This window comes from Limulus polyphemus, unplaced genomic scaffold, assembly GCF_000517525.1.
Source record: "Limulus polyphemus unplaced genomic scaffold, Limulus_polyphemus-2.1.2 Scaffold866, whole genome shotgun sequence".
Taxonomy (NCBI): domain Eukaryota; kingdom Metazoa; phylum Arthropoda; class Merostomata; order Xiphosura; family Limulidae; genus Limulus; species Limulus polyphemus.
This window is the reverse complement of record NW_013666476.1, coordinates 105564-118364: the sequence shown is the minus strand read 5'-3', so window position 1 is coordinate 118364 and position 12801 is coordinate 105564. Positions and strand designations below refer to the sequence as shown.

The window sequence follows — 12801 nt, the reverse complement described above, 5'->3', positions numbered from 1 at the left end:
AATATACATTTGCTTTTTCAAGACATTAATTTATAAAATACTATTATTTAAAAAAGTGAATCCTGTTTTTAATATCTGGTACATAAATTGTTTCTAATTTTACTAAGAACGCTGTTTCCGCTAAAATCTATTATTTTCTCATTTCAATGTTAATGTATTTATTGAGAATTTAACTATGAAAGTACACGAGAGGACGTTGTTTGCATTCCAGAAGAAACATGATTGCGAGCATTAGAAATATTGAGTTTGTTAAAATTTGTTATTGATAATAAATGTGTAATGTTTAAGAGGTGTATAACCTCCATTTTTGATGTAATTTAAACACAGTACTAGTCGAGCCTCCAGGTATGCATTGTTTGTGTCAATACTGTTGTCATTATTGATGTATGTGTTTGTTTTGTGTAAATCCAGTCAAAATTTGACTCAATTTCAAAACATTTGAGTCAAATGCTTGATCAAGTTGATGAAGTTCTCTTCATTGAGTTGCATAATGTTTTGAAAATTAAAGTCAAGATTCCCAACTTTTACTTTAACTTTTAGTTTAATTAAGTTTAAACAATGTATGGTAATGGTAGTTTGATACTTCTCTATGAACTGAGAAGTACCGATAAAATTAAAAAATAAAAGGCAGCAAAAGCTTGTTACTTTTAAAATATAAATTTATTGCTGAGAATTGAACAGTTGTTTTACTTTTCTTAAGTTTTAATGGCTAATGTGATAAAAAAAAATCCTGGTAGGGTCTGGTGTCATAATAATAATGATATAACATATGGATATGATAAAGGGACCATTCGGTCCTTAAAGTCCTTTTATGTCCACCCTTGAGAAGAAGTAAAAGCTTAAATCTACTCTTTATTTTTCAGGAAATTATAATCACCATTTTAAATTATTGTACAGTGCCAGCCTTCACCAGTGGTGTAGTGAAGGGGGTGCAGGTAGAAGCATTTGCCCTAAGGGGTCACCAAATTAACAACCAATTTACCCAGAAGTTAGCTGTTTCCATAAGACTAAGGCTCGTTAAAATGTTTTTGTTATGATTGACATCAAATATTACTATATCATGAAAAATACCATCCCTAGAGAAATTGCTTGATTTTCAGTGTTAGATTGATTAAAATACACTGACATCTCATAGCTGATATATTTTTTTGGGGAGGTGCCAAATTATATTTTGCCCCCGGGCACCAGACACTTTCACTATGCCACTAGTCTTCACTGTTCCTGATGAATCTCCTTCCTTAAGCCAGTGACCCTGTTACTAAAATAAAACTGTCTTAACTGGGGCTTATACTGTCTTTTCCAGATCTTAAACTCATGCCATCTTATCCTATTGTCTTCCAAGTATAACACAAACAAATCAAGGGCTTTTACCCTGTTGATCTGCTAGATAATCTTATAGAATTCAGTAAAACTACCTCTTATTCTTCTCAAGATAAAATAAGATAATCCTTCCATCCCAGAAATACTATAATAGTAATAATCATCATCTGAACCCATTCTAGTAATTAAGTATCCTTTCAGAGATACTATATCCAAGTTATTTTATAATATACTTAAAGATTTTTCATACAGATAGAAATACTTTATTGTCACTTGTGAGCTTTAATACTTGTGTCTTTATCAATATTGTTAATGCAAGTAAGAAAAATGCAAAAGCCTTGAGGCCCTCTACTAGTAACAAGAGTTCAGTTTGATTAGACTACATCAATAACTTTTTGTTTTCAAACATTCTATTAAGTAAACTTTATCTTAACATATTAAAATGTGGAAAACTCAAACATGAACGGTGTTGCTAAATTATACATTTTCTTCAATTTTAACTAATGAAGATTTAAGCAATATATCATCCTTAACAGTTGCTTGATGGAAACAAGATTGATCATTGAAAAGGATGATCATACTGATTCTGAGCTTGTTAAAGAAAAACTAATAAGTTAAAAAAAAATCTTAGGTAAGTCTGATAAAAGATGCTTTGCAAAGTCATTTAAGAAAGTTTAAGTTTTGTTTGATAGTATAGTTTCACTAGCCTTACTGATCTTTTGACATCCTTTGAAAAGGTTACTCCTATATAAATGAGGGTAAGATTGTGGATATGGTGTATCTGGACTCGGAAAGTAGGTGACAAAAGGCTTGTAAAAAAAAAAAGCTCTAAGTGTGGAGGACATGTTGGTTCATTGGATAGAAAAATGGATGGCTGGAAGAAAAATAAGGGTTGTTATAAATGGAGCTCAGTCAGACTGAATTAATGTGAAAATTGAGGGCTGTGTGTTAGGACCTTTGCTCTTTTTGATTTATATAAATGACATGGATGAAGGAATGGTTAATGTCTAAATTTGGTGATATTAAGATCTTGGATGTTGTTGACTTTGAGAAGGAGATCGCTGCTTTATAAAAGGATTTAGATTATGTGGTGAGTTATGTAAATAAATGGCTGGTAACTATTAATTATAGTAAATGTGAGGTTATGAATGTGTTATCATAATTTAAGTCATTAGTATAATTTTGATTAAGGAAAAAAAGAATCTTACTGTTCTGGTTGATCAGTTTCTTGAGCCATCCAAGCAGTGTGCTGTTGGAGAAGCACGTAGGATTTTAGGTTGTATTCATAGAAATATCTAATATAATCTAAAGAGGCTATAATGTAATCGTATAGGTCACTGATTAAGCTAAATTTAGACTATTGTGTTTCATCTTGGGCCTGCTGTATTAGGCAGAATGTAGAATTGTTGGAAAGGGCTCAGAAGAGGGCTTCTAGAATGATACCTGGGATAGGAAGGTTGTCACATGAGGACAGGTTAAGGTCTCTGAAATAGTTTTCTCTTGTAAAAAAGATTTAGGATGGATCTGATTGAAATGTATAAGATTAATGGAATTGATAGTGTTGATGCATCACAGTTTTTTTTTTTCATAATTAATGGTGAAAATGTTAAGATTAGGAAATGCAAAGATAAATTTTGGCAGGGTAGGAGCCTTCAGATGTGAATGCAGTAAATTTAAGGGTGTTTCAGGGAAGTCTTGATAAATATTGAAATGATAGGGGCTGTCATTGAATTTGTTTTTATAGCTCAGTGGATGGGACAACCGAGATGGACCATCAAGTCTCTTGTTCACAGATATTGGGTGTGTGCAGTAGAAAAGGGGTTATTTGTGTGGTTTATAACTGTAGTAATGGGCAGTTATTGTGTGACAGTTACCAGGTTACAAATTGTATCTATTTAAATTTCAGTAATTTGGCAAGAGCACACAGATACCAACTCAAGGAAGTTTATGTTAAAATATTGAAGATATGGACTCATAATGATGAAATAAGATACAATATTTATTAATACCTTTATGTACAATGTTATCTTAATAATCTTTTTTGTATTTTCAGTTAAATTGTTACTTGATAACTTTTAGTTCTTACATAATATTACACTCAAAAAATGATAAAAAAACTAACTTAGAAGTTGAGACTAGTTCCATTTCTTACATTTCTATAAAGACTGATGACTTTAACTCTAGCTGACTTACTCAAGAGCTGACTAAGGCTGATAACTAGCTCTGTTACTGGCTTTCCTTACTTACTGTATTTTTATTCTATATTTTAAATGTTCTCATTACTGTAGTACATAGATCTGAGCTGTATGGAACTTCTTAGTTATTACAAGATGTTTTTTTAAATAAGAGCTGGTCTGTTTTTCCTAAAGGATCTGGGAGCTTTCTCACAAGAATTGGCACATGCAAGCTATTGCAGTTCATTGCCATAAGGAAAGCCTTTGTGAATAATACTTTGTTCTTCATGTGCATATTAGTACTAGTATGCTGATCTCTGATAATCAAAGCATCTGATGCCATTTTAGCCTATTCTTCTTATTAGAAACTTTCCACTTATGTTCACAAGGCACCTATTATCATTACACCACAAAGACACACGAAAAACCTTCACAAGATGACATTAAAATAGATAAATGGTCATTAGTTCACTTGGGTCAAGATGGATAATGTAACACCTGACACTACTAACTGACTCTACACTATATCATGTCAAAATGTTTAGTGATAGAATGTAAACATTTCTTTGGATACAAGAAGGCACAAAGTATAATATTCTGGTGATATATATTCCTAACATGTAGAAGTAGCACTATTCTCAGCATTTCTCATACTACACTTATGTTTCTTTCTTTCATCTTTTTATTTCTGTAGTATCTAGCCTGCTTGTATTATTTGTTTTTCTTCATTAGTGACTTTTTCCTAACTTATTATGTATTCAGTGGGGATTTTTTTGGCCTGTCTAGGTATGCTTGCCTCAGTCTTTCTTTACAAAAGTATTTCAGAATTTTTATAACAACTAAGATCCCTTATTCTTAATTAATATTAACTTCTGGTCAGAGCAACTTGTGTACTTAAAGCAAAACTAAAAATCAACTTAGCAATCACTATAGCTAATTAGATATACTTTTCTTCTGTTTCTGTTTGTCACAATTAGAATGCATTGTTTCATTAGTTAGGTATCCTTGATGTTAATGATATTTTGGCCGTAATCCGAAGTAATATTTCACGAAGTGCCATCTTAGGAGATTTAGGTTAGTTGAAATTACATATAACAAGACACCAATGCAAAGCAAGCTCTTTAATAAAAGTATAATGATAAAATTAAAAAAGTAATGACATTTGATATATCAACTAGTGTTACCAATACTGTTAATGGAAGTAACAATAAGTAAGTAATATGGTATACCTTACTACATGCTTAATTAAGTTAATTTCTTAGTTTCCTTTAAGTACACTTATTTCACTACATTTTGTTTGCATGATTGTGATTTGTATTTTATTCAGCCTAAGGAACAAGCAAGATTTTTACAGCTTGAACTATTAAAACAGACTATTGAAAATTGCATTTTTGCACGAATTGAAAACTATGTTTTATTTGCATACCTTTCTTTCCATTTGTATATTTTATCTGACAACAATAATATCAAACAAGCTACATTGTGATAACACATTGTATGAAAGCAGAAAATTCAATTTCTGGTTTGGAGAGAACCAATAGAACTTGAAAGTGCAAAAATACTAGAACAGAGGGTACGGAACGCTTAGAAAAATTTTTTGGTAGGCAAAATCTAACAGGAGGTGGATTGTAAAAGTGTGATTAACTTGTATGTATCTGACCTTGTCATCACCAGTGATTCCATAATTTTTCAATGAATCAGTTGAGTTTTTCACTATCTACTCATTTATCACCATAAAATCATGAAAAAAAAAAGCAATGAAAAGTTCTTGTTGAAAAGACCTGGAATGATGGATTCTAAAACAAAAATGTTTACTGATAAGTGATAACTAAATAGTGCATAAGCATTTCAAAATGTAAAAATAATGATAAATTATAAGCCAAGAAAAAATGGAATTAAAAAGAGTAAATTACTAGGTAAGTATAAATAATAAAATTAAATTAAATTGATGACCAAGTAACTTAAAACCATCACTTTACACAGATTGCCAACATTATCAAGAAATGACTATCACATGATATTGACTGATCATGAACTTAAAGATACATGTATATTACTTATCTCTTACTTGACCTGACTCCTATATATACCAAATAACCTATGCTTATACTTGTCCATGGAACAATTGAAAGACCTAGCTTTCAATTGTTTTGAAACCTCTTTTTGTCTTAGATATTATTGTCTGACTTGTTATCACATTTTGTTTATAAGTTTTGTCAAAGAATGATTAAGTACATATTATATTAAGTATTATATCATTTATAGTTTTAACTGATAATACTTTGATTTCTTAAAGTTCTTGTCCTGCAGTTAATACATGTGAAACTGGCTTCATGTCTAAACACATTAAAACCAATAATATTGATAACATTCTATCTTCTCATTTTCATCTAATTGAAATTCTATTCATAACAGCAAAATGAAATAATGCTACATGTAAGTAAGCAGAATGTTGCCTCACCAACCTTTTGGGTATTCATGACATATTATATGCCTTCAATCTAGGTTTTGCCCCCTGAACAGCTGTAACACAGGAGCACTTCTGTTGGTGCTAGATAATTTTCAACATTTTTAGAAACTAAGAATTAAGCAAAACATTGAAGTTTTGTAGGCAAAATAAGGAACAAATCATGATCCATTCTTAACTGAAACAGAAAGCTGCATTTTACTGATGAATAAGCAATGCTACCTAAAATGAATGACAGATAGCAGATTTACCTCAATACCAGTTCATCTTTATTTAATTTTCAATTATGTCTACATTTTATGTATTTATTTACACTTTTATCAGTGTTATTAATTAATTTAGTTTTTTTTGCACTTTTATATTTATCTTTTTAGTTCAGTTTATGTGTTTTGTATGATAATTATTATTATCATTATTTTGTTTATTATTTACTTTTATTGCAGGTTGTCTTTCTTCCTTTCCACCTCCTGTTGGCTCTTGTCAACCAAAAAGTTTTCCTGGCCATTATTTTCCCTTTGTTTTAGTGCTGTTGCACACACACAACTTTCTATTGGTTCTCTCTAAACCAGGATGTGACCTTTCTACTTCTAAGTATTAACTCACCATTCTACTTTACTTTAGGTTCCAGTGAAGGTCATTTGGCAGAAACATTTTAAATGTTTCTCTTCCTCTTACAACAATGTTAACCTTTTATTATAGTTTGATATTTTGTCTATGAATATTCCTTATTTCATGTTAGTGGTGCTATAAGAATTGTTTTATTAGTTAACAGTGTCTGTCAGCCACTATGTTGCATTCCTATTCCTCCTATCCATTCTTTTTTTTCATTACATTTGGGATGGTATTCATTAGTAGTATAATCTTTTTTTTTTATCCTTTCACCCAAATGATGTGGTCCTTGGTGAGATGAAACATTTCTATATGCCTTGTTCCCACCATGTTGGAAGTAAGAATATGTATGTATGATGGAAATGACCTTATAAGTTAAACAAATTAAAATCCTCTTGTCATTTTCAGCTTGTACTACATTTTCTTTTGTATCTAGGTGTCTTTTTTTTTCACAGTGTTTAAATTTTTCATCTTAAGCTGCATAGTTATATTATCACTTAAATTAACAGGTTTGGACCAGTTTTTTTCACATGGTTTTTTCATCATCTACTTAGCTCTCTTCTTTGGAGTGTTTGCATCCTTTTCATGCCCTTTCCCATTCTGTGCATTACATTCTGGAATTTGTAAAGTATATCTTGAAACAACTTTTTTCTGTTTTTTGTTTTTTCAGTACATTTCCATGCTGGATTCTTATTTGTGGCTGTATAAATGTACATCTAAACCTTGACATAAAGATGTCATCTGGGTCCAATAATGCTATCGCATAATACGTGAGGATGCATTATAGCAAGGATAATCAAACTCCCCTTTGGCTCTATCCTTCCCCATGTGATAAAAACAAGTTATGAAATAACACACCAAAGAAAGTGGATAAAGCTGTGTTCTTTTTATTTTACCTCTGAAAGAAAACAAATATTTACATGTATACCAATAACAGTATTTTAATTATCAGACATGGAAAACATGAAGTAATGACATGCATTAGTAATACAACCACAGTTTAGCAGAAATTCCAGAGTAACTTCGTGTGGTTAAAACAAAAAAGTGTAAAACTAAGAGTTTGCAGTTTAAGTAAAAGCATATCGTGTTGAATATACACTGCATGATAGCATTACTCTTTGAAAAATGAATTGATTTTTTTTTACTTTCATTCTTTGTCCTCTTCCTTGTAACTTCAGTGATTGATTTCAATTTAAAAAACTTTAAATCCATTCCACTTGGTTCTCCAGTCAACTTAATCCAACTTTCAGAGCTTTCTGCACTTAAGTGATTTTTGGTGGTGGGTTTGTTAGTTCATTTTTATCATTATTCTCTGATCTGCTAGTTTTGCTTCTTCTTTGATCCACTCATGCAGTATTGACTCCTCAGCACCTAGTTCATGGGCAATTATCATTTACTTAACTCCAGTTTTCAGTTTATCTAATACTAGATAAGGTTGTGATGATACATGAAAACCTGTTTAAGACTGGTTGTAGGATGTTCTTTGGCCACGCCCATGAAAACCCTTTTATACTTCACAATCCTCAACAGAATTACAGAGCATCAACAGCTATTACAAGCAAAATTCTTCACTAGTGCCATGCAGAGTAAAGACTACGTATTCAATTATGAGCCACTATTCTTTCCAATTTGGACATTCCAGCTCTACAATAACCCTGCAAACACCAACCAAGCTGGGGATTGTCTAAAAGGTACCTCAAGAGACAACCATGGGTAGAGAGGTGCCATACAGCCACCATTCAGATAATTCTTTATCACCAGATCTCTGGTGTCCTCATGGAATAAACAAGTTGCTTCTCTTGGATCTGTGAAAATCATCCTCGAGATGTAGAGATTGGGCAGAGGGTGAAACAGAAAAAAAAATATGTTAGCATCTACTTACAGATCATGGTGGACAGTTACCTGTCATCATAATGAAGAAATAACCTTTTGGATAAGGCTGATGGAGCATTCAAGCTTCTCAAGAGCTGAATGAGGATGGAGTTGGGAGCCATAAAGTAAGCTCTGCTCTGGATTGCTGAAAGTAATGAATCACAAACAGACAGTACCACCAACATCATATTTGCTCACTGACTCACAAGTAATACTGGCAAAATTCAGAGTGGTTGGTCTCTAGATGGATGGCAGAAAGCAAAGCAACTACAAGGTAAAATCATCACCTATATGTACATTGTACATGTAAGTGCTAGGGCATGCAGGTGTAATGCTAAATGAAGAATCTGACAAGCCCACAATAGAAGTCCCTTTATTAAAGCATGTATAATTTACTGGCAGGATAACAATCTATTCAGTGGTAGTAAGGTGAAAGTAACAATCATGGAATAAACATAGGAGACCATAAATGAAATGTACAAAATGTGAATTTCATCACATTTGGACATCTTCAGATCATGAATTAATCCGTGGTAAATTGGCAGTATTGAATAGGGAGCTTTTGGCATATTTATGCTGCTCTGATTTCAAATGTTTTTAAATGGTATTCTTCTTAAGAGCAGATGCAGTTACAATTCCATCAACAAATGACAATATATCATTCCATAATCAATCTTAAGATATACTTTGTATAAATCAAACAGTTTACCTGACAATCTATTGTGTCCCTTCTATTTGTTATTCCACAATAAAGAATTTCATTATTTGGATCAAGATGACACTTTCATTTCTGGTAAATTGTGAAGCCTGGAAAACCTCCTTCATTTCTTTAGCCTGTTTTATGCAGAATGAGTGCAAGCATTAATGATACACATGGTTAATATGGATGTTCTCTGAATACATCATTCAACACAAGGGTATAAATATCCATGTTATCTGTATGGAGAGTCCTGTCTAAAACAAAAAAGACAAAAGTTTCTGTTTAATTTATGACTTGGAAAAGAATGAATTATGAGAAATGTTGTATCAAAGGAAAATTAAATAACATTTGATCAATATTGCTTAGCAAAATATATTGGAATACAGACTTTTTCCATCTTTGGAATCAAGATTTTGCATACATTGTAGTTTAAAACATTAACTTGCTGTAATACTGAGTTTTTTCCATTGCATATATTAATTTATCACATTTAACAACTGGCTTATGTATATGTTTTTCTCTTCATTAGTTTATAAGATGAGAAATATAATGTTATGTGCATTATCGTATTAGGAAACACTTGTTACATTATAAATTTAATATTTAGAGTACTTGGTAAGTAATTGTGGATATTTTTAAAATTGTACTATGCTTTTATATCCATATAGATCAGTGTTCTACTGTAATGGATATCCAGATGGTTTAAATCAGGATACTGTTTTGAGATACTAATGCTACAATAGTGAAGGAATTCTTGTGCTAGACATAACCATAAATAATGCCATCTGACAGTCGTAAGGTAAGTAAACCTTATGTTGAAAATTGTAGACTGAGTAAAAGTTCTTTACCAGGTCAGAAAATGAATGGCAGTTGCTTTACAGGCTGTTCAAATTTATTTCTTTGTTTTGATAGCATCATGAAAATGTATTTGTCCAATAACTATCAATTTTAGTAAGTTGCTAAGTTATATTAAGTTTATAGTGCACCAAAATTTTTATCAAACTCCTACACACACACACACACACACACACACACAGAGAAAATTCTATGGTTGTGGCTAAGTTTGCTGAATTTGATAGATAAGAAAATTTAATGTATTTACCTACTCATGCAATACTTGATTGCCTTCAGAAAAACATCAATGGAACATATATTTTCAAACACTACTCTGTGGTTGCTTGGAAGTGTGATACTTTCCGGTGCATGGATTTACATCAGAGTAATCATTTAGAGACCCACTAACTGAAGGTTCAGAGAATATTGAGTGTGTCTGTTGTGTTTTTCTCTGAACTCTAACCAATTTTGTCACACTGAAAGAAATGGTACATAAATGCACAAATCAAAACCCTTATTACAGACAAAAGTAAAAGATAACCATGATACAAGAGTAAGTATGTTATGGTGGGTATGTAACTGATAAGAGGAGTTTGAGTAAATCATTAATAGCTTCTTTTATCAGTTCAGCATGTTATCTCTTGTAAGTTAATCTAAAATAAATGCTAAATTTAAATTAGAAACTTCCAAGTGCTTAAACTTTAATCAAATAGCAGACTCTAACTTCATCAAAGGGCTACAACAAGTTAAGATCACAAAAGGTTTACTAACCAATGCCAACATTAACGGTACAAAAGCTACTAAAGTTAAAACCAAAAGATATAATAAAAAGCTATTCTCAGAGGTTAAATCAAAAATTACTCTTATGGGGCAAACCTGACTACATATATTCAAAACAATAAAATGCACAAAGCCAGGTTTGCTTACACCAACTCTGTCCACTGTGATCAAAATGCAAGGGTGTGGCAGCTCCTAGCCATTACCAGATTTGTTGACATAAAAGATCAACTATCTCATAACTGTACAAATAAATATATATAAATTCACTAGAATTATATACACTTTAGAAGGGAAGGTATATTTACTTAGCTAAAGGATCTCCAAAAGCAAATCCTCCAACACAGATGTGGATTTCCAGTGTGCTCTGGTGGTCTAGAGTCCTTCAATTTTGAGTAAGATCCTCTAGAAGACATATGCACTTCCTCCTCTGACTGCATTAGCAACTTTCTGTGCTTCAACAGGCAATTTTCCTTGCAATAGTATAATGCCAAAGCTTCCATCCACCTGGTACCTTTTCTTGGCCTCTGGAGTCATGGGAGGGACTACCACCAATGATGCCAATGTTTATGCCTTGTTGCTTACTAAATACAATTGCCCTCACAGCTGGTGGTACCTTCACTTGTGTTACCACTTTTGTAGTTACTCCTGAGGTGGTGGGTGAAGGATTTGCATTTACAGAGTGACCTTCCCCTTTTATGGATTTCTTAACATGGCAAAGCTCTTTGGCCTTGCCAGACAAGTGATATGGCGGTCCCACCAGAGGTGGGTGCACATCCCATGCTGGTTGTTTTACTTCACAAAACATCCTCTGATGGGGCACTTGTTATGAAGTCCTTATGCTTCAACTGGTACTGCTTGGATATTGTAAACTTGGATTTGGTCTGATCCTTCACTTCAAGAAGAATTGGCTGGATGGCTAACAATCTGTACCTTGAGAGCTCATATCCAACTATGAACCTTGGTACAATGGTTGTGATAACTAATGGTGAGATGTTGAGTTGCGTTTTCTGATGATCTTGAGTCTGGAAGTCTAACCCCATGATTACACAGTCACTTGGAAAGCAAGGGTTACCACACCTTTCCAGCAATTGCTTTTTTTAACCAAACAAATTTCTTAACAGCGATAATTGAGTGGAAAGTTGATAGTTTAGAAAGAAAGAATTGATGCTTCCATTCTGTTACTAATTGTGCAGATCACCAACTCTTCTAATTATTAGTCTGGCAGTTAATTCCAGCCATTATGATTAGAAGTTTTCATCAGCATCCTGGCTGACCACTGGAGTTTTCCAACACCTCTTCAGACTTGTGGGCTTTGTTGTCCTGCACAGCTGAAGGTGGGTGTGCATCATATCTACTGGGAGCACTTTGTTCCACCCAAATATGAGTATGTTGTGCAAACAGCCAGTCAAGCTTTGTTCAGTTGCACAGTATGCTATCGTGACCTACAGCAATTGTTCATCCCACTTGACAGCCTGTATCATTCACTTCACAGGACCTTTTGATTGTGCACAACTTAGAGAATAACTGACAGTTGAAATTAGTTCCTTGATCTGTGTGATTCAGGGGTGCCAAAGCATGCTATTTACTGCTCTGCCAACACATAAGTGATGGATTGTGTTAAAGTGTTGATCAATGGATAAGCTTTGGCTCACTTAATGATGGAATCATTGATGACTAGTATGTATTAATTACCTCTCTCAACCCTGGGAGGGGATTGGTGATATCTAGGATTATTCTTTGGGGAGAACCAGCAATTCTTTGTTGGATTTGACCCAATATAAGCATTTTTTTCTCTGCACTCACACATGGTGCAGTGATAGTACCAATGTCCTTGTTGGTGTAACAAAATTTCATAAGGTCAAGTTCAAAATGATTTAACTAAGCCTACCTTATCTTGTTTCATAAAAAAAAACATTTCTTGCCATATTTCAGCATCATAATTCATATGAAATACAAAATAATAATGCATTATTTTTTTGCAGGCTTTTTAAGTCAAGTTGTACCTATAGCAGAAGTTATTTGGAAGCACTTTTTTTGTAGCAACA

At 32.8% G+C, this 12801-nt stretch overlaps 1 protein-coding gene across 1 annotated transcript in view; it reads left to right on the top strand.

Moving 5' to 3' along the window:
- Window positions 1-198: 198 nt before the first annotated feature.
- The window catches only part of LOC106460935 (WD repeat-containing protein 60-like), a 65567-nt gene continuing 52964 nt past the window's right edge, over window positions 199-12801 (top strand). The window contains exons 1-2 of the mRNA XM_013920692.2: window positions 199-345; window positions 9811-9941. Of these exons, the coding sequence (XP_013776146.2) occupies window positions 9921-9941 (21 nt within the window). The 5' untranslated portion in view covers window positions 199-345; window positions 9811-9920. The remainder of the gene's footprint in view (window positions 346-9810; window positions 9942-12801) is intronic.